Raw genomic sequence first — 26766 nt, forward strand, 5'->3', positions numbered from 1 at the left:
CAGAATTTGAAATTAAGCTTTGAAAAGGTATGTCTATGGTAGAATTCTCCAAAGCATTGGCTGTCTACAAGATGCCTGGACATATTTCAGGGTAAAAGTGATGCTGACAGTATATCACTATTAAAGGTCAGTCATATAGCATTTGTTACTTACATTAATCAGTAGACTTTGAGGAAGGGTGGTAACAGAAAATATGGAGAAAAAAAATTAAAGCTTTTATAAACCAAAAGTATGAAATGGTGTAGTAGTAAGCATGTCAGACTTTTGATTGGACACTGTTGGACAGAGCTGGTCAGTGGTTTGAGATTACATGTAGGTTTGTTTCTTCATTACTGTGTCATTTCCTTAGACAAGAAGCTCTGCTCCACATTGTCTCTCTTCACCCAGATGTTAATGGGTACTGCAGGTGACACACTGCTGGGGGTAACCCTGTGATGGTCTAGCATCCCATCCAGGGGGGAGTAGCAACACTCCCAGTTGCTTCATGCTACAGAAACCAGAAACCTTCCATCATGCGAGTATGAGTATTCCCTAGAACCACACTTTACATGAAAAATCCCAGCCTGGTTTGCAAGGATCCTGACATCACAATGCTTAAGGATCAAAGATATAACCAGGATGGGATTTTTCCATTGCAAAACTGAAAATTTGGTATATTATATTAAATGATGTACCAAGATCTCAGTAAACACACCAGCCAGCTAAGTGGGGCAGCTAATCAGTCAACATTGGAGAATTGATATTTTAAGCACACACATGTTGACAAATCACAGTCATGTACATTACCTGTAATTTCTCCAATTCCTTCAGATTTTCATACTTGTTATTGCAGACACGTAAGCTAACAGCCTTCTCCTCGTTTTCAAATTCCTCTTCTTCACATGGTCCGCCATCAACAAGATTACACAAGAACATTTTCATCTCATCAAAACAAACATCGGCCTCTGGGAATTCACGTTGAGAAAGAAAAGAACGCCAAGTCTTCATAGAGAACAGTTCGTTATGCACCGCTTTAAACAGCATCAGTGCAGTTTTGAGAGAAATCCTCCCCTTTCCTTCCACATCAACTGTTTTAAAGTCCCAATAGACTTTCTCTTCCAGTTCTTTTCGTCGATCTAGCTCAGCTAGCACGCTGGTGAAATTTTCTCGAGGGCAGACACCGCGAGAATCCGACCCACAGACTGTTATGATTGCCGCTTCGATTTGCCGGGAATCGATCGGAGAAAAATAAAGCGACTCGTGGAAATCTTGAAGCTGGTTAGAAGTCAAAAACCCCCTCATTTCCGTGTCTAATAAATCGAACATTAATTCCAAGTCGAGGATTCCCATTTTCGACGATCAAAAGCAAAACTACGTAATAAAATCTCAGCAAATGTGGTCGCTACAATCAGGATATTTCAAATCGTTCTCCAAAACTTCAGAGAACAGTTTGCACTCAAAGCATTCTTCGGATGAACTAGCCATACGACGTAATGATAATTCCAATAACTAGATCCTTTGCTGCCATTTCTGGAGCCGTAATTTCAACTTAAAAGTCAAACTTTCTCGTAAAAGGAAGAATGCAACTAGTAGCTATGGCTGCCGTGTTATTTACTGCGTGACGTCAGAGGTCACAAAAGAAATCAAGGGATTTCGCCCGCAATTCCGGGTCGATTGTCAGAGATATTTTCGATTCCTCGAGCTAGAAGTCAATGAGATATACACAACCAGTACATTAATACCTTTTCATATCACGAAAAATGTTATCCTAAGCACACTTGAAAAGTAAAAAAGTAAGTGATCCGCTGGTTGGTAGCTGAGGGGGTCCCGCGAGTTCAAGCGGTGCATCCCGCGAGAACTCCGCCTTCAAGGTGATCGAGGAATGTGGCCACAACTTGAAGAAAAAGATCACTATATGGATCCCCTACACTGGGCTAGGCCCTCGAGTTTTCACATACCCGAAGCTCAGTCCTTTTACGGAGATAATCAAACAACAAATGGGAAAGAAAAATAATAAAAAGTGAGATTTTCTCGTGACAATCAACCTTAATAAGTATGGCAGTCATGACGCACTAGCAAAAGGCCAGGGAGGCCTAGTGTTTTTGTTGTTTTGTTTATTTGTTTGTTTTTTCTTTTGCACGCTATTGTTTTTGTTTGTTTGTTTGTCCGTTTGTTTGTTTGATCTCTCCCCTCCCTGGCCTTTTGCTTAGGCGTCATGATTTCCAAACAAAGTGTCCCCTATGAAAACAACTGGGCCCAGAGGACCTGTGGGATAGAGCAGTTGTCCATGGCAACGGTGTGTGGGCATTCCGAAAGTGGTCCTGCAAGGTCAACAAAAGAAGATTTAGAAAATAAGCTGTAAAAAAGTCTTTCGCTCAATCAACATCCCAAGATGGTTCGAGAGTTAAATATGGACACCCAGAGGCAAAACTTCTGGAAAGAATCGATAAACAAAGAGGCATTCGTTCGCCTAGCGTGGCACGCCAGATACTCGAAGGAATTCGTACGCGATGCTGCAGCAATGACCACACAAAAACCGCGTAACGAAGGTCTCAAAATCAACGCTTTGCAGTCGCTGAAAGAAGAAATGGAAGCTAAAGAGAAAAAAGAAGAAGAAAGTCGAAAGAAAGTGGAGGAAACAGCGAAGGAAAACCCCGAATCCCTGCTTGTTGAAATGCGTCCCGTTTCGCGAGACACAAGGGAAGTCCTTTACGATGGTTTCAGTGCCCTTGGTGGAGGTCGCTATGCGTATTTGCAGAAGAGAAAGTTAAAAGCTCCTGAGGTGAAATACGAGTTTCCTATTACCAGCTCATGGGAAGTCGGATGGAAACTTCAGGATTGTGTCAAACAACAAAAATCGCCGTCTTTTGGCCGCACAAGAGTCATTCGAGATACATTCTACCGACCCGGTGGGATCCTCTACGTTGACTGAACTTCTCGCTTTTTAATCGATCAAACATGAACTTGTGGACTTGGTGGTTTGCATGGAGATGACTTTTTAATACTGTTTGTATTTAATCTCAGTGTTATGTACTTTTTAATACAATTTGTGAAAGTTTCTCTACTTAATTAGCTATTTTCCGCTCCTCAGATCATTCAAGATTAATTAATATGTGATGTAAAATATTTTGGTAGTTTTTTAAGGTTATTGCTTCTAGAAAAAGAAAAAAACGGAGTTCTCGAGAAAAGCACAGGAAAGAGGTTTTATTATAGATTTCTAGTGATAAGATTTGTTAATATATTTTACAGTTTCTTTTCGTAAGTTGTTGGCGATTATTTGAGAACCCAATCGCACAAAGGAATGTTATGAATTTTTGTAGTTTTTGCAGGTAAATAAAAGCAAACTCTCTCTTCATTTGGATTTCTCATTAGTTTACTCTTTGTTATCATGAAGTATGGTAATAGAAATACATACACGGGAAATTAAAATAGTTTCTGTAGTCATTGAGGCTGTATTCTGCAGATCAGCAGTGTAAATGCAGAAACACGATTTAACCCTTAAACCTCAATTTCAAGAAGTACAGTATATTCTCCTCACACTTCGTTATATATTTCTTTTGTTACTTGTTGGGAGAATTTGTGTAAACATCCAGACTGGTGACAATTTTCTTTATTCTCAAGTAGTCATGTTGGGTCATACACTGTAGCCTGCAGCTGATTCTCAGAGAGTCCAGGTCACTCGAGTGACCTGGACCGTCTGAGAATCAGGCTATGTTGGGTCACTACTGGGGCCTAATCTACTACCTGTATTTTATTCACCAAGGTGAACCTGCTAAATCTCCTTTTGCATTACAAGTTGTTTATCTTCGAGTGTGACTGGCACCACACGACTAAGAACAATTTCCCATGGCAAAGGCAAGTGTTCCCTGTGAGAACACTCAGTATTATGCTCTACCCCACTCCCCATCTGCAGGCAAAAATTAGCATTCCCTTCTCCCCACCCCCCCCCCCACCCTCCCTCTCTCACCATTGGACTCAGGCAGGAGAGGACGGCATGAAGCTATTGTTAATTGAAGCAAAATGTTGCATCATTTGCCACTGACTAAGCCTACATGGGAAAATTTCTTCGTCACTCCAAGTACCGGCAAGCAATATTTCAAAAGTCACAGCATCAAATTCATAATATTACCAGCTGAAGGTATTTAAAGGTTCTGATGGCAGGATTTTGCCAAAGCGAATAAGTTGACATAAATGACACAACTGGCTAATCCGCAGTCGTCTCTATTGTCTTTAAGAGATGCACAAGGGGTAATGCAACTCCACAGCCCACCCCCCACCCCTGAGCATGCATCTCTTGTTTAAGATATGGGACGAGTTAATTAGCATGACTCAATGCTATGTGGCAACTCATACCACAGGCTGCAAGAAAATGGAATCTATGTGTAACCAGGATGCTGCATAAAATAGAAAAACAGTAGAGCCTCTCACTGCAACAATGATTTTGAACAAAGACTAAAACAAGCAGAGGGGTACTTGTAAGGCGGCAAACACAGTGCACTTGAAATCATGAGCCAGAAGATATCTCAGTGTCATTGGCTGACAGAAAACTGTGCTATGTACAACAAAATCCTGTGATCTACTGGCTAACACAAGATGCACATCCACCAAAAAAATTCTACCCCCCCCCCCCTCCCAAAAAAGTTCCCAGTTGCTAATATAGAAATTTGCACCTCCCTGCCACTTTTATATTCCACAGTATCCCAGCCCTGGTCTGCACAAACTTGTTGAATCAGATATTAAATAGAATCAGGTTTAAAAAGTACAAAGTCAAGAAAACGAACTTGATTTTATTGGAATAACATTTCAGTTTTTTATTTAGTTGAATTCCTACAAACTACATTACTGAAACAGCTCTTGGCAGAATTGTATGCAGAACACTGTTCTGACTAATGATGCATCTGAGTCTTATTGAAGATATTTGTTTGTTAAATACTTGAACCATTTTTAACGTTTTTCACACTTGATGTCTCAAGTGTATACCATAAACACTGACAAGTAATTTTAGCTGCACTCGCAGATAAAGTACAGCACCCTAAATTCTGAGCCAAATTTTTTGGGTAAAAAGGTGTGGCTTAACTGCTGGTTTTTATGTTATTAATAAAAGTAAAAAAGAAGCAACATACATGTACAGTATAATCTCCTGTAAGTGGCCACCTTGGGACTGAGCAGACTAAGGTTCCTTTATCTTTAGATCTCTCTAAACATCAAAAGTTGCACATTGTCTGGGAATTCAGCAAACTTAAAATGTTGCACCACAGAGGTACAGTATAAATTGAGTCGGAATGTCATTTAAATCAAAGTTCAGTGAGATTGTCTGCTGTAAAAGAGAGCCTTAGATCTTGTAAAAGGTGTGTGTCCACTTGTGAGTATCTGCTTACAGGAGGTTATTAAAGTAGAGTTTTACTGGATAAATCACCAGGACTGCAGTTGGTGTCTCCTGACAAGAGACATCTACAAGCAGAGGTTCAACTGTATAACAGTTAAAATGATAATTTATGGGCAAATAAGTGAAGAACAGCTTACCTCCACCGACTGTTAGCAGACAGATCACCAACAGTAACCAAGCAAATGTAAGCTTTCTCTGCTTTCGGTAATTTTTTAAAAAGGCTTTGTTGCTTTTGCATCATGTTTGCTTGGTCATAGATTTCGGGTTGTTTCAGTCAATTTTCTTCCTCTAGCCCACTGCCAGTAACCTGTTGGCTGATAGTTGGCTGACAGTCAACCGACAGTCAGTGGAGGTGATCTGTTCTTTACTTTTACCTAACAATGTAATATTATTATGAAGATGTAATGTATACAACATATTCCTGATGAAGCATCCATTTGATGGACACCATCGGCGCCAGCCACTGCCTGCATTAATTCAATTTGGGTCCTAAAAGTTGTTACTGTTTGTTGTAGGTTTTCCTCTTTCCTGAAGTCTTTCTAATCATCAGCCATTTTCGCAAAATCTTCTCAAAAATACAACATCACATTTGTTCATCACAGCTTGCCAGGATCTTCCTTCAAGGATATTGTTCGATTAAACACCAGCTGATGAGAAAAAGGAATCAAAGTAAATTAAAAATTCATATTTAATAACACTAATCAAATAAACTGTTTAGATTTCAAAGCCACTTGGTGACTCAATTCTTAGACAAAGTCACAGTGGGCTTGATTACCAGCTACTGTTTGGGAAAACTAGCCTGCGCTCCCCCCTCCCTACCCCCCAGACCCTCCTCCTGTTGAGGGTGAGGGGGAGGGGGATTCCAGGGAATGTGAACCTAGGTGAAGGGGCCACGGGCTACCTTCAGTTGACAGAAAAACAAATCATTGACATCAATTTGGGGGGGGGGGGGGGGGAGAGAATCCTGATTCTTTTTTCTTTTTCCCACCAACTTGAAACAGTCATTAGTGACAGCCCTGTCAGACTAACAGTCTCGACACCACTTCAATCACTTCTGTGCACTACATGTTAATGTGGTTTTAGTACACTATGTCACTTTGGCCATTAACTGACAGCAATTTATTAGGCAAAAAGAATCCCAATTATTTTTCTTTTTTCCGCCAACTTGAAACAGTCATTAGTGTCGCTGCTTTAGTAGTAGTGAACCTTTATTTAACTAGGGTAATCCCGTCAGAATACAAAAAGTATATCTGTTATCAATAGGAGCCCTACATTAAAACTTGTCTAATAAAAAAATACAAGATAAATAATAAGACAACTAAGTAACTATATAAATTAATAAATAATTATAGTATAACATAAAAAAAAAACTAATTCTTTGATTTCCCACTTAAAAGTAAAGGCCTATCATGCATGACTAACCTTTTGTTTACTGCTGTCAGGATCAACACTAAAGAAACCAATTCGTTCAAACTGGAATTTATCGTACACAGCAGCTTCTTTGACTGTCTGCTCCACGAGTACATCAGAAATTACTGTCAGGGAATCCTGCATGGAGGGAAGTTACAAAATAAATCACACTTTTTCCTTTATTTGCAACTGCACATCAGTGACACATCTTCATTACAGACCTACTAGTAAAGCACTGGCTAAATAAATTATTAATTAAAAACAGTTTGGTCCAAAATTGTGTCGAAAGAACATAACTTTGTTCCATAAGGCCCTACAAATACAAGTCCCTGCAAATCTCAGATGATGAAATCCTTCCTATATATATGATGAGCTGTTTTTGGCTGTTAGCTTCATTTGAATTTCCACAGCCGTTCTTGTTGTGACAGCCAACCAATTTTCAGAAGCCCTTTTCAAAGACTAGTGCTCTACGAAAATTAGCCTCCTAAAAACACCTTTGAACTAACATAAGCTCTGACAGCTTATAGCTGGAATTTTATCATGATACCTTATTGCAATCTGTTATGAAACCACCAGGTACTTCAGATGGGTCTTCTGGACTCTTGTGCTTGAACCTGTGGTTACAAATAAATTATTAATACCATTTATTTTTATTATTAGCATTAAAAACAAGTGCACTGCATCCAGTTTGGCAAAAGAATGCACTTCTGTACACCATCTTTTTGAAGTTTACCATGTTTGCTGGAAATTAAAATTACTAAATAAAAGCATCTCGATCCCTAGGCTTTGGACCTCCTGAATTGGACAGTAGTTTTTGACAGTTCAATCTCAGCCTTTTGTAAGTTCAATGATCCCAGTTAAGGTACTTACAGTCGCTCGTAAAGCCTGACTTCACATGTGAGCGGGGAGGACACCCAGTGAATGAAAGCTTTTGGTTTTTGAGCAGTCTCTGTTGACTCACAGTTCACCAGCAACTCTGTTACTTTACCACTGGAATCCTGATAATTATTAATGAAAAAGTAAACTAAGACAGTTTAGATTTAGTACATGTTAGCACAATCACCACAACATGTTATGGCAAAAAGGCATAAGCCTATTCATCAAACAATCAGTAATAATGGATAAAGGTTGTTGTCAATTTCATAAACAATCAGCTATTGATGGCCAGGGTTAATTTCAACATGTTTAATTTTTGCAGCCTATTACCAAACAGTGAATGAAAATGGCTACTAAAATCAAAACCCTATTTCTGAAGGGCATTTAACCCCTTAACCCCTAACAGTGATCAACTTTAAATTTCTCTTTATAATGTCAATGCCTATTCAACTCCTTAGGTTATGAGAATTAAGGATATGATCACCCAAGGTCAATTTCGTGATATTTTTATAACTTCTCCACAGTACTTTTATGAGAAAAGTATAGCGACAAGATAGGAGAATTTGTTCTTTGATATTAGGGGTTGAAGGGTTAAGTGTGTGAAAAACTTACTACCCTCTCTTACCTTGATAATTTTATGTAGTTTAATCACCATACCAGCGTACTTCAGTCCCACAGACTGGTTTGGAGTGAGGCGACGGAAACCTTTTTCTGCCACCTGGAAAGGAAATTTAGGAAGTGTGCATTGGAAACTGCTGCTATTTTTATTACCACTATTTTAATTACTATCAAAGATAGGCTACTACAGGATAAGATAACTGCTGATAATACTCATCCCCTTCATGAACTGCGTCCACCCCAGAGATCAAGAAGCCTAATTAGGAAAAGGGGACACCCTTACATCCTGCCACGTGTCAGAACTGAGCGTCATAAACGCTGTTTTGTGAATAGATGCCTTTTCAATTATTTTTATCTGTCTTTGCACATTTGTCAATAGTTTGTGATTAGTTCTTTTTTATAGTAGTTAGTCATATGAAATTGTAAGTCCAGACGTATGACTCCGGGCATTTTTCTTTTGGCATTTGTTAATAAAGAATTCACTACTACCAGCACCATGGATCCTCCATTCTGGGTTATTAACCCACCTCTTTGAAGTCAGACTGTTCAATGTAGATTGTTTTTCCAAAAGAAATTTCATGACTTCCTTTGCTTGGATCTTGAGGAAAGTTGGCCACACTGAGCTTTACTTCCTGAAACAAAGTTTTAAATAGCAATTTAATCAATCAATCAATCAATGGTGCGACTTTATTTTGTTGACCTTCCGTTACATTACTTTACATCATACCGGAAGTTGTCTATTCTACATGTATGATGATGTTTTGACCGAGTTAAACCACGTGATCTGAGGAGGTGCCTGACAGGAAAAATGTAGGAAAAGAAAAAGATCAAAGGCTCCTGTGAGCCAACTCGTGAATGCAGATGACACATAGTAATTGCAATTTAGACGGCTACGGAAACTTCCTCAAAAGCTAAAAGAAATTATATCTTTGCCCGATTATGTAACGAAAAATGACCATTCTTGTACTATTAAAATGATTGTCAAATTATTCTGTACAGATTGAATAAGCCGATTATTCTGATGCGCCGATTAAAAAATATCACGTGTTTTTTTTATTCAAAGTTTATAGGAGCACGCCATGTGCAGCTACGTCACGCAAATTCGTGTGATAGTCCGCGGCTACTGGATTTCGCGATCGGGCTAGTGGATTCTAACCATCACTTGCCCGATGGGCAAGTGAAGTTTTTTTGGGAATTAAAATTACAAAATTACTGTAGGGCAAGCCGATCTCACAAAGGGAAATATGTTCAACAAAGTATCGCATTACGATTCATGCCCGACATAAATGCGTGAAATTTTTCCTTTGGAGTTCAGTCCACGCAATCCTCAAGTAAAAATAATGAACTATGACAAGCTCTTGCTAAATAAGAATTATTTATCGACCGCGTCCTTTTGCTTTCCCATAAATTACCAGTTGTAAATTTCGAAAATGAAACATTTTTTCCCTTTGAAACCTCTATGAAAGCTGACAAGATCTTAAAAGTGTTCATTTCACCAGAAATTTGCATAATTTTGTTTACGACATCAATGATGCGTGACATGGCACGTTCCGCTTTCGCGTGAAAACTGACAAATTAAATTATTTTTTAATTAAATTATTTTTTAATTAAATTATTTTTAATTCTTGAAAGAAACCGCACTTCGTAGAAAAAAACGAAAAAATCCTATAACTTTGCTCAGATTCAACGAAAAATCCCCATTCTTACACTAAAATGATTGTCAAATTATTCTCTACAGAATGAATGAGAGAATTCTGACGCGTCGTGAAACAAATTTTCACGTTCTTTTTTTTTTTCACTAATTGAGTTTACGACCCCGGACTTTCTGAAAAACTGAAAAAACTTGAAACTTTGCTCAGATTGAACGAAAAATCGCCATTCTTGCACTAAATGATCGTCAAATTATTCTCTACATATTGAATAAGAATTTCCTGATGCGCCATGAACAACAAATGTTCGCGTGTTTTTTTCCACTAATTGAATTTAAAACTCATTCACTGCGCACGCCCGAAAGTTAACGACAAAACCGACTGATCGACTGATCGACCAAGTCGAGAGTCAGCTATCGCTATAACTCGTTCATTGCGCATGCGCGCATTCACGAGTTAAAAATGAAAGGGTAACACTGGAAGCAGCGCATCACATACATGAAAGCCACTTACAACGTAATAATGGCCTTGTCATGACACCAAGACATCATCCCATTTTAGGATTTGTTTCTGATGGCCTCTATGTACAATAAACTTTCGAGTGTGGTCCCTTTTCCCAATTTATTTCTCAAGAAATTGTATCGGTCAAACGACAAGCTCATTACTTTCTCAACTTGAAACTCTAAAAGACTTGCCTCAAAAGTCTCGAAACTCAACTTGAGACTTGATCCTCAAAATTTTGGAGAATCGAGAATCGAGTCTCGAGATGCAAGGATCGAGACACAAGGGACTGTCTACTTACTTTTGTGCAGCACTGTAAATATTGTAGATCAAAAAACCTTAGTTTGTTATAATTATTTATGAACACAGCCTTTTCAATTTCAACATTAACATCACTAAATATCCTATCATTAATTTGAATTATAACTAAAATTATAATACACTGTACTTCTTGTTAATATAAGCCCTCTGTATGGTACAGGGCAAAAGGAGGTGGTGCAGCCAAGTGGTCAGAGGTGTGAATTGTAATCCAGAGGTCTGAGATTCACGATCCTTCTCTGACCGTGGACTAGCTGGATTTTTTTCCTGTTCAAATTCTTGGCCACGCTTTGTAAATTGCCAACTGGTAAGCCTCCCTGCCAGTTGGGATTTTTAAGGAGTTAAATGTTTCTTTCAGTCACTTACAGTGCCCACAATTAGCAAGTACTGCAGTGTATATATAATTATTATTACATACACCAAGAAGTATAAATTTCCTTTCAAGAAATAATGTGGTTCATTGTACTCTTTAGTTCACCCTTAATATGTGATCTACCTTATCAAAGTTCTGAATTGTAACCTTCAGTGGATCCAGCACAGCCATCACTCTAGACAAAGAAAGCATTGACATTTAAACAAAAAATTTAATAGACCATTCACATAACATACAATGTACAGCTGTAGATAAAATGAATTGGTAACCGTCTCTAAAATACATGTAGGTACCTTGGAGCAGTTACATTTAGCTCGTCTCGCACACATGACTCTAAAAGCAAAGGATCTGTTACTGTCTGAGCCATTGTCACACCAACCTAAAGGAATACCAAAATCATCATCAACACTACACTGCACCATCACTGTCATCATCATTATCATTAATTTTGTAACGCCAGCTTCATAATTCTATTCACAGCATCAAAGGACACAAAATAGTAACTAGTCATCATCGTCATCGTCATCATCATCTTAACCAACATTGTCATCAACATCTTCATCACCACTGTCATCACTGTTACTGTCACCCTCCTCATCCACATCATCATCATTATCATTGTCACTGCTACTGCATAAGGCATAGCATCAAACAAGACATAACTAGAAGCTGTCAGACAGGATGAACAATCTGTCCTTTACTATTTGATGTATTTGATATAATTTTAATTTTAATTTTTATATTTGATATAATACTTGAGACACCGTAAAGGGATTTGAGGGCTGATATTCCAAGCGCTAGCCCTTTGTCTGAGCAGATCACTTCACTTGATACTGTAAATTAACCACTATTATAATGTGCAGTTCCAGAAAATAACCATACTCCCCCATGGAAGTTTTTTGTTTTGCACCCTCCCTCCCCCTAGGATTTTCCAGTTTATCTTCAAACATGTACTTTGCTTCTAAAATTTTGACTTTTAAGACCCCCCCCCCTCCCCCTAGGAATTTCCGATGACCTTCCTTGGGGTGGGTATGGATTTTTTCTGGAACTGCACAATTTTGTTTTGACTCCCCCAGTGACAAAGCAAAACAATCTCTTTAGAAACTAATTCCCTTTTTAACTGCCCTACTTTTTTCCTGCAGGTTATTCAAGAACTGGTATTAAACAACAAATAACAAAAACTGAATTTTCACCTTACTGCAGAATTTATTGATTGCCTCAGGAGGAAAGCCTCTTCTTCTTAATGCTGTTAGTGTAAACAATCTGGGATCATCCCAATCTCTGAAACAAAAACGTACAATAAAATTATACAATGTACGAAACTGCAAACTTAAAGAACATCTCAATTGCTTTAATTTATATTAAATAAATGTGATGGTACATTCCATCCTGGTGAATGAATGTGAATGATGTATTATTCTAGAAAGTAACGTGCAGGTATACTCGCAAAAAAGAAATCCGAGTGCTCCTATCAGGAGTCAAACCTAAGACCTTCCGATTACTAGTTCGGATGCTCTACCACTGAGCTACAGGAGACTCCTGGGTGCTAAGGCCATTAAACTAGCTTTTATATTATTATATTTTCATTAATAATAAATTTACAGCATTTATTTAACATGCAGGTCATGTGGAGCGTAAGCCAAAAAGATTGAAGGACTTGCTTGTACCTTGCATCAAATGCTCATGATAGATGACATCTTTAAATATGATGAAAGTTAGAGATGCTCTTTGTTCACTCTTCAGTTGTTGTCTGCATTGTTGTTTTAGACTAATTTACTAATTAAAAATAAAATGTCTGAATACAAATTTAAAATTATAGTACTACTGGACTCTAACGAGATTCTGGAACATCTCAGGACTACCACAGAAACTCAAGAGCTGTTTTCAAGATTTCAAACATTTTGTAATATACTATTAGATACCACATCCATTTGATAAAAATTAATATAGTTACTGTAGGGAGTGGTTTCTAATAAATAATTTTACCTGACAATTCCTTCAGCTATTAACTTGCCAATTTTTCTCTTGGACACAACAGTGTAACTCAAGTTTAGTCTTCCATACTCCCACTGAACTGGACAGTAAATGTCTAGAGCATTGCACAGCCAATAGTATGATGAACGCCTATAAAAAAGACAATGCAACCAATGAGCATGAGTTTTTATGATCAATATTGGAAGGCAAAGAAATGGTAATTTCGATAATTATTATTAATAACATCCTAGAATCTACATGGGGAGCAAGGAAGGTGCAGTGGTGGCAGCATTCACCTCCCAACCATGTGCACAGCCAGAATCGATTTCCGGACTTGGCATCATATTATGTGGGTTGAGTTCAATGTTGTTGGTTCTTGTCCTTGCTCCAGGAGGTTTTTCCCCCTCAACCCCTCCTCAAAAAACCAACATTTCTAAATTCCAATTTGATCTGGAGTGTGTCCCCAATTAGTGCTCGCGCTAAATACAGTGACACTTGAATAAAGCGATTTTTTTATTGATTGTGCACTAATCACCACATCTAGTGTCTGTCTTGAGAGATAATTGAAAGAAAAATTTCATTGAAAGTGTCCACTGCCCACCTTAGAGAAATGCAGGCCTTCAAGAGAGTTTACAATGTAGTTACAATCAAAAGAGGCAAATTTGGTGAGAATGAGCAACTATGTCCACTTCATGTCTAACAGTCACTGTGCTACAGGTCTGCTTTGAGGGAGCTGATGGTATTAATATGATGGCAAACACTTTCAGATGGTTCTACTTTTTGAGATGCCAGGATGAAAATGAATTCAAATTCTCAGCATTAAAATAATTATTAATTAAAACCTTCCAGTCCTCGATTTTAATTTTTGCCCAAGTTCTACATGCAACAGGATGATCACAGCACACCAACAGAAAGAATCACAACAGGCCACCCACCTGGACTGAAATTCCTTTGTGCACAGTGAATGGGAGATATCCTCTACTGAGTCACACAGGCAGTGAGTGAAGTCATATGTTGGATAAATGCACCTACAGTGATAATAATCATAAATTTTTAGAAACAACATGCTTACAGTGGAAACCTGCCTTACGACCACCTCGTTTACATTACAACCACTTTTTTGTGCCCTGAATGAATTGTAAGTCCTATAATTTTTCCTCAGTTTAACAACCTTGTTAATCCAACCACTCCGTTATCATGACCACATTTTCATAGCCCAACTTAGGTGGTCGTATTAAGGACGGTGCCTACTATTGTTACTGCGCATACGTTCTGCTCATCGCGAGATACTCGGGTTTCCTATGAGTGGTGCCTTCTAATACAGGAATATTTTTCCGCGGTTTAAAACTATACGGATAAAGCAGAACTTACCAAATGCTTTAGGTATCTCAAAAGAAAATTGGGGGTAACCATGCATTTTTCAGAGATAATTAAGCTTCAATTTAGGAAAAAATCCCATACATTGCTTTATATTATGGCGTTTTTTTAGAGATATTATTGCTTAATTATCTCTGAAAAATGCGTGGTTACCCCCAATTTTCTTTTTGGATTCCAATTGCCCTTGCTAAGATCTGCTTTTCCCGCATAGTCATAAACCGCACAAAAATACTTCAGTATTAGTAGGCACCGTCCTTAACAGGGGTTCCACTATAAATACACCAGAGCTCTAGATAGTTTAGCATTTCTTTTGATTAGAGCAGTTTTCAGTTGAATTCTGTGAAACAAAATGCAAAGTATTCATGACAAATGAATCTAACCAATCACAATAGATTACAAAATTAAAATGAACTAATCAGGACTTAAAGGAAATACAAGTAAATAGCATCCAGCATGAGAAAATGCATGCAAACAAGTCGCAATTTAAAATATTGGCTTTGCTTGAGCTCTTTTTGGTGAAGAAATGGTGGAAGATTTTGACCATTTGCAAGGCATTAAGTAAAGTAAAATCAAAGCAAATGTGAATTCAAAATACTTTCAACATCCAATGCAAAACTGCTAGATTTAGAGCTATAATAAATATTTATAGCTATCATACCAAACTAATGTCATACCATTCATCGCCGCTTCGGTGATGAGGAGTAAATTTAATGCGGTAAGCAACAGGGTCCACTTTTCCATCTTCCAGTGTAGTCTTCATTCGTAAGGTTGCCTTCAAAATAATACATAACAGGTCAAAACATTTAGGAAGCCTTTAGTAACCTGTTCTAAATTAACAGCTCCTGTAAGCGAAATAGAGCAAATTTGGTAACTACTGACATTTTCTTATCAGATCTGCTCTTTAGACTAAATAAATGTACAATTACATTTAATTTTTATTTGTTTAGTCAGACTGCTATTACACAACAATGCGTCTGAAGTTGTTGTTTGTTTTTTCACTAAACTTGAAAAATGTTGGCCCGATTACTCTCACTAACTTGTAACTGAACGTCATAACTTTTAAGAGATGAGGATTCAAGTCTTTCCCAAACGTTTTATTAGTTATCAATTAAATGATGATTTTAGCTTGACAATATGAAGCATTGTTTTTTGTTGTCAACCGGTCAACATCATAATCACATTCACAACTTTTGTTCAAAAGCATAGATGTACAGTCATGTAGTAGTGGATTTGATATAGAATAAAAAAATATTCAAATCAAAATTACGGAAATTAGTGGCTCAGTTTGAGTTTAAGAGAATAATATTATGTAACTTAATACTCCAACAAAATCAAAAACATGCACCAGTAACAAGACAGTACAATTTAACCATACAAACTTCAAACTAAACATCCAGTATAATAATATTGTAACCCTTAATTACCTTTCCCTCATCTATTTTGCCTTTCCTCATGTCCTGAAAAAAAGCAGAAATTAAAATAACTTACTCAATGGATGGTTACAAAAGCAAAAAAACAATTCAACTTTTAGTAGTTATAATTATGGTTATCTAAGAAATGAAGTTTTGCTTCTGGATTCTCCTTCATCAACGTATGTACACAGTAACCCTTCAAGGCCCAACAGTGACGAGAATCAAATTTCTCCTAATAATAACACTCTTGATCAAACAAACAGGTTGTGAGAGTAAAGGAAAAGATCTTCTCAAATTCTTTAATAATTCATGAAGAGATAACAAAGGAAGGAGGTTTGGAAATGTGATTTTCATTATGAATCATAAAATGTGGTGAACTTTTTTGCTAAATTAATTTCTTAAAGAATTATTAATGGTTTGAGAGGCTATTAACATCAAACACTCAAAAGAGTACTGTGCTTCATCCGATTACCAAACACCTCAAAGTTGGTTAAAAAACTTGTCTGCGCCTCGTTTTCTCCAACCCAGAAAATCAGATGAAACACTCTTCCCTGCGTTTGATATATTGTACATGTATAACATCAAAGTAAAATGTCTTCAGTTGATGTTTATATGTCTTCTCCCTAGTCTAGTAGTACCATAAGAAACAGATGAGGCCCAGTAAGGAGAAAATGAATGTTTTTATTGGGGATTGAAGGGTTTGTTTGCATGTAACAAACCTCAAACAGTCTAAGTGACTCCTCTATGGGTCTGTCCCTCCAAGGGCTAGGTGGAGGGTTGAAGCCCTTTATTTCCTCATACTCCTGGTGGCAAACATATGCATGGCCCCTAAAATCAAACAAATAAGGGAGGACAATGTAAAAAACATTTAACTCTCCATGTAAGTCTCTTTTAATGAAGGTTAAAGAAGTTAATACATACATGTATCTGTCTGGGAGGTACATGTACACCTTAGAAATTTTTGGTGGGGGGCTCAAAACCCTGACCCTATTTCAGACCAAAATAATTATATAATATCAAGCACCCTTTTTCAGTCCTGGTCTCTAAAATTGAAGGGGTGCCTGGAAAAAAGCCCTAAGTGACTTCTGATAAACTGCTAGATTCTCCTTCCAAATTTTCTTGTTTTTGCTTGTGAAATAAAAGGAGAATTTGACCTTACATCAAAAGTCACTTAGGGCCTTCTTCTGTGCACCCCTTCAATTCATACCCATCAGACCTGGTTTCTAGAATCCTTATCCCTTTTAAGACTTTCAGATTAAAATGGTTAAAAATCATACCCTATTTCAGACCAAAATGGATCAAAAACCATATCTTCTGGCGCCACACAAGCATGATAACTCATATAGGGTAGTACCCTCTCCCCCCCCCCCCCCCCCATGGTCTTAGCCTGGTTGCATAGGACAAATTTTAAGAAACAGGTGGATTTATGCATTCAACAGTTACTGTAAGTTGTTCCTTGTGTACACTGGAATTTTTTTCATGCAATTTACAGGGTGTCAAACTGAACTGCAACACAGAAAACAACTTCATAAAACCTGAGTCTGCTTATCTTTAGGCTTGTTCTTCACAATTGAGCCTACACCTGTACAAATGCTAAACCAGGAAAATTATTCCCAATTTTCCATCACTCCACTTTACACTGAGTGCATCTCCAAGGATGACTAAGTTTGAATAGTTAAAGTAAAAGGGTTTGTTGTGAAGAATGAGTTATCCTTAGGCTACAAGTTAAAATACCAATTAAAATCAAAATAAAAGTATTTAATTTTAACTTCACATCATACCTTTTAATGAGATCTACTGCAAACTCATACAATATTCCAAAATTATCAGAGGCATGGGTGATTTTCCAAGGCTCAAAACCTGAGAAGAAGCCATACATGTAAAATTTAGCATTAATTTATTGATTTATTCTCCTGGCTACACTGTAACTACATGTAGTACAATAAAAGAGGGAATGCATCCCATCATAATCCGAATCTAGACAAGTACAGTGTAGAAGTTTAATTGAGAGAATTGACCTACATGTAAAATTGTTTATTGTTAGGAAAATTTAATGTTAACAGTATCTTTGAAATGAGGGGCTGACAAAAAGAGTTTGCAGCCCTGCAAGGCTTATACAATCAAGTCCATGTGCAAAAATCATGTGATGATGTGAATATATAACTAGTACCTAGCCACTTCACCATGTTCAAGATTCCTGTAAAGAATTTTTCCTCCTCTTTTTCTGGATTGGTGTCATCATACCTCAAGTAGCACACACCGTTATGCGCCTGCAAGGAAAGAAAAAGGAATTATTTTACTTACATGGATTGATTTGAGTCACTAAAGGTGGATTTCCATTGAACATTAATTTCATACGTAAATTTATGTCCAATAAGATAACAAATTGGAAAAAATAATTATAGGGTATAAATAGTAAAACGCTACTAACAGCATGTGGTGTGGATTGTAGCTAAGAACACAGTGAAAAGTGGCTATCTCAATCAGTTCTCTTATATATTACAATATTATTAATTGTTATTTTAAAATTTTCTAAGGTCAAAACCTCCTCACTCAGAGACAACTGAGCGGAACGAGCCTAAAAATCTTCATTTACTTAATACAATGTAGAAGTGTCTTTATCATAACACACACTTGCTACTGTAACAATGTACTAGTAACTAATTAAAACTTTTCACAGTACCCTATTTTTCCACGGGATTTTGAGACTAACTGATGTCATCCTAGTTTAAAACAGCGAGCACAACCCGGTAGGTAAGGTAAAGTCGCACAAGAGCCTAAGTGGCCCACACGGCTGGAGCTTAGCCCGGTTTCTGTAGCATGAAGTAACTAGCAGTATTGCAGGGTTACCCCCAGCAGTATGTCGCCGGTACCCATCTATTCACCAGGGTAAAGAGAGACAATGTGAAGCAAAGTTTCTTGTCTAAGGAAACAGCACAGCAATGAAGAGACCAACCTGGCCTCGAACCAACGACTCTGAGATCCTCCGACCGTCCGATCGAAAGTCTGACGCGCTAACCACTACCCCACCGCGCCTCCACAGCAAGTACAACCTGGGGAGTGTCTAAACTACTGAGGGGACCCCCTAGACATGGTACATTGTGTGGGGGAGGAGGGGTAGGGTATTTTTCCCCACCCACTCGCAACCCCCTCGGTAGTTTAGACACTCACGTTTCCAGGTCAGGATGGCCCTTACAAACCAACATAGAGACAGTTTGTTCGAAGTGTGCGAGTCCCAAAAATCCCATCGAACAGTCTAACTTAACTTACTTAAAAAAGCATCATGAGGTTCATCAAAAAATTGCATTTACTGTCTGACTGGTAACAATACAATAATATTATACTAATACATCTAAATGAAGAACATAAAGTTCTATACACCCTCTACCGTATATGAATTTTGGTCTTTGTTATCCAGCCAACTGTCTGAAAACTCACCCTGGCATAGCCAAAGTTGAAGTTAATGGCCTTGGCATGACCGATGTGAAGAATACCATTAGGTTCAGGTGGAAACCTTGTTTGGACCTGAGAAAAACATTGAAACACTTCAGAGAACAGAAAATGACTAATTAATAATGATGTACTGGACGCACATCACTATGAAAACAACTACTAACAGTAACTGCAATTTGTTGCTGGTGTTTTGAATGTTAAAAGAAGCTGAATGCTGCTGTTGCTTTGGGGAAGGTACATGTAGGATAACTGTTAGAATGGTACAACTCAGATACAGTCACTGGAGTCGGAATGAGAGCTAACAACAAACTCAACAACATGGCATGGTGGATGATTCATGAGTGCTCTCACATTTGGGTGGACCCTGGTTTTCTTTCTTTTGAGTCATCAAATATACATGTCTTGTATAGCTGGTAGAATACGATCCAAGGCAAACACAAACCTTACATTTACCAGTACAGGGTTCTTGTTAAGATTCGTAAAAGGAGGTAAATAAATAAATTTGCAATAGCAGGTGGATGCTATCTTGTTAATGTCTCCCAAGGAATGATGGGAGCGAGATGGCCATGGGAAGAATGGAAACCAAACATGGCGGAGATTGAAGTCAGAGTTGTTTTTAATGAAAGATAATGCTCAAGAGAGCATTATTTTTATTTAATTTTTTTTTTTTTTTTTTTTTGCAGGCAATGAATTTTCAACATGATACTATCTGCTGGATGTTTTTACCATTATTTTACGGAAAGGAAATTCCCAAAACACAAACAAATTTTTTTTTCAAAATACGATGAATTAATTTAATTTTGAATAATTTCGGAACTTTTTTGTTTTCACAACAGCCGGTGAATGTATAGACAGTAAAAATAACCAATCACCAGCTCCTAATGAGAACCCTACAGTACTTTATCTTGTTAGGAACTAAACAAACATGATTATACTGACCCTTCCTCCAGTTCTTTCTAAATGCTCCTTCATGAGTTTCATGGTATTTGGAGTAACAACATAACCTGGAGTCTTGAAGTTTTCCCCTGTAAGAAAATATAAGCATACTCAGTCTGCTATAAAAAAGGCTCTGTTTTATCTATTTACATGTATCAAAATATTTTTACAGGAATTTCCAATCCAACAGAGCTGGTTTAAATGGACTCCTGTATTAAAGTAAGTTAATATCAATGATAAAAATAAAATTCACATCAACACCACACGCATAATTAACTGCAGTGTACTTCAGAATTCAAGAACTATTTAAAGGATAAAGTCACTGATGCATGAAGATGTATACAGGGTTAATTTTGAATAAGAGCCGGTGAGGGGCAGGGGGTTGCTTAGGGAATTCTAATTATACCCCCTGGAGGAGATTCTGAGTATTTGGAATATGGTACATGTAAATAAAAAATGTAAAATAATAACCTTTATTTACCCTTGGCAGTGTTTATAGCACAAGTGCTAGTGGGACCGAGCTTAAATAAGACAAACATGGTTGTAGAGGAAGGGGATCATCTTCAGCACTATCATTATTATCATTAAAAGGGATTTCCTGTTACCAAAAGCATCTGCATATTTTAAAGGGAATCCAAGTTGAATGTAACAAATTAAAGTGCATGCCATTGTCGAGTCATTGTCTACAAGAAGCAATAACCTGGTTTGTGGAACTTGGTTGCTTCTCCGAAAATGGAGTTTGCCTCGTCATCTCCAGCATCACCATTTACTGAAAAGGAATCAAATTAAAATTACAGATAAATGAATATTTGTAAAGTCTCTCAAACTGGGTTGGCTTGATTGGTAGAGCAACAGACTGCTCAGTGAGAGGTCACAGGTCCAAACCCCAGCTGGGCCAACACTGACAGTCTTAACCCTTTAAGCCCTAACAGTAATCAGCACTAAATTTCCTCTTGTAATGTCAATGCTTACTCAACCCCTGAGATCATGAGAATTCCATATTATCACCCAAGGTGAATTTTCTTCATACACTGCATTTTAATACTTTCTCCCCAGTACTTTTATCAGAAACGAATGTGGACAAGATAGGAGAAATATTTTATAGTTCTTTGATATTAGATGCTTTAATAAGTGTTAGAGTAACAGAGGAGAAGGTGCAGCTGCCTTTGATTTGACATCTGCAAATGGTCAGACCTTCATGTGGCTTGGATGATCTTGTAGAAACGGAAGTCCTGTCTCCAATTTGGGGGGTGTGAAAGAAACACTGGGGAAATAACAAACCCTGGCTATGAGCAGTCCCTCGGTGCCAACCGATAATATCCTCAATCATGAGGGGTAGGTTGCCACGGTAAATAAATAAAATAATACATTAATTTTACTACCCAAATTTATTCAGAAATGTACATGCATGTCTGCTGTGGTTAAAGTTCACATGACTATTTCTAGAGCTGAGGAAGGAGGGGGAGGGGGGAGGGGTATAAAAAATCAGAGAACAGAGCAAAATGTACAGACAACCTGGTTTGCGAACACAATGAGAAAACTCCACTGTTTATAATATTATTAGGTTTTCTTAACTTTATCTAAGCTTAGTTGAATAGATTTTACTTTAAATTTTTTGTTAGTCTCCCCAATTAGTAGGGCACTTGTGCTCGGCTATCAAGATTTGAGACTTAAATAAAGTTGTAAGTTATTATTATTATTATTATTATTATTGTTGTTGTTGTTGTTGTTGTTCTTGTTATTGTTATTGTTATTGTTATTGTTATTGTTATTGTTATTGTTATTGTTATTGTTATTGTTATTATTATTATTATTATTATTAATACTCCATTTATAATAAGCACCACAACTTACACTCAGATAATAACTACATGTACCTTGCAACTCTGGAGCTGATGAAGGTTCCTTCGCTGCCTTTCCTTCCTTACTAGGCTTGGATTCCTGGGTACCAATTGAAAATAAGCTGATGTAAAGAACTTTACATACCCATTTGGGTTAAGTGTCTTTCAATAAATTGCTCAGAGTGTTATAAGAAAACTGCATAATTACCCAAATAATTTTTATTAACTTGACTACTCATTTGTGTATATTAAGTCAAATTTATAGTTTATAGTCAATTATTTTTCAGGAGGAAACACTACGGAAAATGTTTAAGACCGGCCCACTGCTCGATAAGTTTCTTTTGCCAGCCAAACCAAATTTCACAGCATTACAAATGGAGTGCTCTGCACCATAACCTGAGTATCAGGCCTTCCTAATGAAGACGGGGGAGTGGAGAGGGAGGGGAGGGGGAAGGAGGAGAAGAGGAGAGGATTTCTTCACTTTTCCCCTTCCTCTTGCCCCCTCCCTCCCCCCCCCCCCCCCCGAAAAGCCTGATACTCAGGCTATCTGCACCATAGCAGAGTACTACTGAATAACCTTGAAGAGTCACACACTTTCATCCCTGGACAGACTCAAAAGTTAGAACCACCCTGAACAGCTAAATAAACAACACCATAGACAAGTTCTGCTCAGTACAATTGCAGCTTTCTTTGTCCAGAATGGTACATGTAAGAAAGATTCTAAATTTATTTTCATGTAATGTATCAAACAAGAGGAAGAGTGCACATGTATTGTTTTCATCCAACCTCCAAATACCAAGAAGATGGTAGAGAAAATGAGGTGCAGCCAAGCTTTGAGTTGTTCTGGATATCTACTCTTTTCAAGTGTTTGATATTAATACATGTAACTTCTAAAAACAATCATAATGATTTAATAATTCTTGGAGAAAATCCAAAGCAAAGTTCACCAAATTTTGCAATTATTAAGATCACATTTCCAAACCTCCTGAAAGGTAGCAATTTCCTTGTTTGATTTCTCTTCATTAATTATTAAAATTATACATGAGTTTGAGAAGACTAAACCAAGAATTGACTCCTCAGATGAATAGTTGAAAGAGTGTTTAATTTACATGCACATGTAACAATTATCGACACAAAATGAATTCCTAAAAAATAATCATCCAAACCTTTCCTTTAGGTGCCTGCATGTCTGCTTCAGTCTTTGGTCCCAGCAAATCTAAAATCTACCAGCAAAAATTAGTGAATACCACATTTCCTCAAATAAGCACCCATTCAATTTTTAATCAGCACAGCAAATTTCTAAATAATACGGACAGATTAATATATTACATTTATTTATTTCAGTTTACCTGCATATCAATTTCTGCCTTAATCGCTTTTCCATCTGCCCATTTCAACTTCTCTCTTGCTTTCCCTGCAAGTATAAAAGTGACACCAATTAAATACATAATGTGCGTGTAAATGTACAGTTGTAGCTAGAGACTCAAGCCTCCTGAGAAGGTTGAAGACACACTGAAAAACCATGCTAGGCTGGAGAATGAGCAAATATTCATCCTATTATTAATAATTTATTATTAGTCACAGAACTGAAAGTATAACTGTCTTATGTCAAAATTTACGCCGATTTTTCACTTTGCTGAACAGTACCTGATTTTTTGCAGGCCTTCAATTTAATCAAAGAACTTCACTGTGTTTTTTTGGCAAACATTGGTAAACACTTAGTACAGGAAATTAATGCTTAATGCTAATTGCTTAATGACAAGGTATGTTAAGTGCATTATACTTACATTAACAGATCAGAGATTGACAAGAAAATCATGTGTACATGTACAAGTGTAATTATTACTAAAAAGGAAGAAGGCAAAATGGCAATTATACTCTCAGTTACTCTTGCAATTGCATATTTAATTTTAGTTTCCATTTACAATGGCACCAAGATGTCGCCAAAACGTAGGACTCTTCTATCGTTAGTTTTTGCCTGTACATGTTAAACTAAATCATTGTTGATTAGAAATTATACCAATTATCGCAGGTGTTTTAAATTAAGATCATTTCATTTGGGGATAACGATAAAAAAAAGGCTCACAAAATTGTTAATGATATTATTATGCACTCACCCATGATCATTCCAATATTAAACCTATACCGCTTCTTTAAAAGTTCTTCCTTGTGTTTTTTAATAAGCTCCTCAACCTGCATGTAACACAATGTAAACCAAACAAAACTAAATTCCATGGTTCTAGGATGAGCATTCATTCATGAGGACCAATAAAGGTAAAGTTGCACAACAAGCATTTAAAGGGACCACACAGATGAGCCTTAACACAGTTTCTGTAAATTTCCAGGTGTGTCGCTGGCTTTATCCCTATAAGTCCCAGTATCAATACGAATATTCTCCTCACTATTTTCTCAGTAAATCTTGTGATACTAGTTAGGAGAATTTGTTTGAACATCAAGAGAACACAATTTTATTTAATCCTTAATAGCGATTTCCCTAACCCTTAAAGGCCCACCTTCACCCAAGAGTCATTGCGGTCGTTTGTTTTTGTTTTGAAATGGTGTATTGTCCAAACACGTGATCTTATTGGCTGTACGAACTCAAGCAGTTCATGCGGGTTTCCTCTACGACTCATGCTGGAGGGGAAGAATATTCGTGATCGATTATTGCTTTCTCACTCGACTCTCGCTCGAATAAAATGGGGGGGGGGGGGGGGTTTCATATATGAAAACTGTTCCTTGGCGCGCAATACATCTTGGGTGAATGTGGGCCTTTAAATTGTATTTTCATGACCTGTTTGTTTGTTGCTTGGAGAAATTACATGCTGGTTGCTTTTGGGACAAGGGTTATATTTTACTTTAGGTTTGGCTATATTCTCAAATTTAATTTCACGTTTTCAAAGGGGACAATACCGGCACACATAGATACACTGTAACAGTGGGGTGTGTACTCACACAATCTTCAATTTGGTCTGGTGTGATATTCACTCCAATGCCACAGCTCTCTTCAAAGGCAGCCACATTTACAGGCAAAACTGGATTGGCCTTCATGTAATCAACAGCAGCTGAGAAATTGTGTAAATAAACAAAAGAAAAAGCCTATGAAAATGACTGTTAACTTTAACTTTTAACTACCTCTTACTAACCGAGTTCAAGGTCCGTTCTGTAATTTACGGACCGAGTTTTTTCCCCTTTGATTTACAGCCCATGCGCAAAACACGTGGGCCATAAATCAATAGGAAAAAACAAGGATCCCTAACTTACAGTACCGACCGTGAAAACGAGGTTAGTAAGATATTTATTATATCACTGAGGTTAATCGGGTGCGCGGGAAAGGAAACTTGTTGAAGTCAAGGGAAACGGTTAACACTGGACCGCACAGTGAAATACGTCCTGCAAAATTGACCAGTCACATCGCGCGTACTAACTGAGAGATATAATAATTAAAGTTATCGTACGCTCAGAAGGCGTTCAACTGCTAAAAACCAACAATTTCGTTTTGCTTTCCTTTTCCCAATGGTAACCACCCCAACCAAAATTTACATATGTAAACCAAACAAAAAATAATTGTTTTGCCTTTCCTAGTGCTAGCATCTTGCTCCCTTCATGTAAACGACTCCTTTGCTTGCATATTGTTTGTGTCCTCTGGGCCTCACTATCAAGCTGCATTTTAATACACTGAAAGGAGCTCACATACCTGTCAACTGTATTGAAGAAGCAAGTTTCTTGTTAGCGATATATTCAGTAACAAACTTGGCCTGCCAGTCTTCCTTCACACTGCTGCTAGCTAGAGAGTACAGCAGCACACCTGTTGGCTTCTCAATATCACCAGCACATTTTTCTTTTGTCTATTGCAAATAAGCAGAACAAAGTGTGTTGTTGAGAGTGATTCCCTTTTCGAATACACAGCTATGAATGATAACTGCAGATGTAACCTAAGCTCTCACGTTTCATTCATGTGAAACTTACAAAATATTGCATCAGCTTTACGGTCGTAAAGTGTCTGTTAGAATGTGAACATACGGTTCCTCTACGGCTAACCTTAATAAATTACACTTTTTCTCTGCATCTACATAGATCTACAAGGATAATTTGCAACGGGATAAATCCACCACCGCGAATATAAAAGAAAAAGGAAAAAAAGAAACAAATGAACTAAAATCACTGTCTAAACTTACTAAATCACTGCCGGGATCGATAAAAAAGAAGTGAGATGGCTCTTGAATGCCTCAACACTTGGTTGGACTATTATACCAGCCGGAAGTGAGTACAATTCAAGCTCAAAGTCCCTCTCCGCGTTAAGTATAATATTTCTGTTTTTTTTTTCTCTCATACAAATGGAAAAATAAAACTGAAACTGACTAATCACTGTGATGAATCGTTCCTACCAAATTTATGATGGTTTCCAATCTTGTCGAGAGCGCCTCATTTTTCAATGTTTCTTGTGCTTTCTGTTCACTTAAACCGATGCTCTGGAAGAGAGCAGCCTTGTCCATGACTGATCGCAGAGCAATAAAAGGAGATCCCGCAAAACGATAGGAAAATGAACCGAAACGAAACCTTCCACCGCGACAAAATAGCCACATGCATGCAATGTTCATGAGCTTAGTAGCCGCGCACTCCCTGAAAGAACTGGAATCTAATTTCCTTGGAGGGAGAGCCCGCG

The 26766-nt window shown here is 37.5% G+C and overlaps 3 protein-coding genes across 3 annotated transcripts in view; 1 reads left to right on the plus strand and 2 right to left on the minus strand.

Annotated features, from left to right (window-relative positions):
* LOC146475209 (uncharacterized) overlaps positions 1 to 1595 on the minus strand; it is a 47636-nt gene extending 46041 nt beyond the window's left edge. Inside the window, exon 1 of the mRNA XM_085116093.1 lies at positions 787 to 1595. Coding sequence (XP_084972219.1) covers positions 787 to 1329 — 543 coding nt within the window. The 5' untranslated portion in view covers positions 1330 to 1595. The remainder of the gene's footprint in view (positions 1 to 786) is intronic.
* Positions 1596 to 2253: 658 nt separating this feature from the next.
* LOC146475210 (protein SPMIP1-like) lies at positions 2254 to 3340 on the plus strand. Its single transcript, XM_085116215.1, has one exon. It carries the CDS (start codon positions 2372 to 2374, stop codon positions 2909 to 2911), a length of 540 nt encoding a protein of 179 aa, XP_084972341.1. The 5' UTR covers positions 2254 to 2371; the 3' UTR covers positions 2912 to 3340.
* A 1406-nt stretch (positions 3341 to 4746) lies between these two features.
* LOC146475211 (glutamine--tRNA ligase-like) lies at positions 4747 to 26714 on the minus strand. Its single transcript, XM_085116159.1, has 26 exons — positions 26489 to 26714; positions 25798 to 25948; positions 25056 to 25165; positions 24221 to 24296; positions 23453 to 23517; positions 23270 to 23326; positions 22140 to 22203; positions 20963 to 21031; positions 20266 to 20351; positions 19312 to 19398; positions 18044 to 18143; positions 17655 to 17733; positions 16593 to 16701; positions 15886 to 15918; positions 15136 to 15233; positions 14020 to 14112; positions 13097 to 13234; positions 12304 to 12391; positions 11404 to 11489; positions 11234 to 11285; positions 8797 to 8901; positions 8277 to 8369; positions 7646 to 7773; positions 7323 to 7389; positions 6788 to 6913; positions 4747 to 6012 (listed from the first exon to the last, which is right to left on the minus strand). Exons 1-26 carry the CDS (start codon positions 26699 to 26701, stop codon positions 5962 to 5964), a joined length of 2424 nt encoding a protein of 807 aa, XP_084972285.1. The 5' UTR covers positions 26702 to 26714; the 3' UTR covers positions 4747 to 5961.
* Positions 26715 to 26766: the final 52 nt, after the last annotated feature.

Source organism: Pavona decussata, unplaced genomic scaffold (assembly GCF_977016875.1).
Source record: "Pavona decussata unplaced genomic scaffold, jaPavDecu1.1 SCAFFOLD_85, whole genome shotgun sequence".
NCBI classification, from domain to species: domain Eukaryota; kingdom Metazoa; phylum Cnidaria; class Anthozoa; order Scleractinia; family Agariciidae; genus Pavona; species Pavona decussata.

Bases quoted from the DNA above. Each gene is read 5' to 3' on its own strand.
- LOC146475210 (XM_085116215.1), top strand. From the start codon at position 2,372: ATGGTTCGAGAGTTAAATATGGACACCCAGAGGCAAAACTTCTGGAAA.
- LOC146475211 (XM_085116159.1), bottom strand. From the start codon at position 26,701: ATGAACATTGCATGCATGTGGCTATTTTGTCGCGGTGGAAGGTTTCGT. The intron at 20,352-20,962 runs GTTATTGCTTCT...ATTTTCTTACAG, and splicing joins AACCAAGTTCCACAAACCAG to GGGAAAACTTCAAGACTCCA. The intron at 17,734-18,043 runs GTACTAGTTATA...GCTTCTTCTCAG, and splicing joins GAACATGGTGAAGTGGCTAG to GTTTTGAGCCTTGGAAAATC.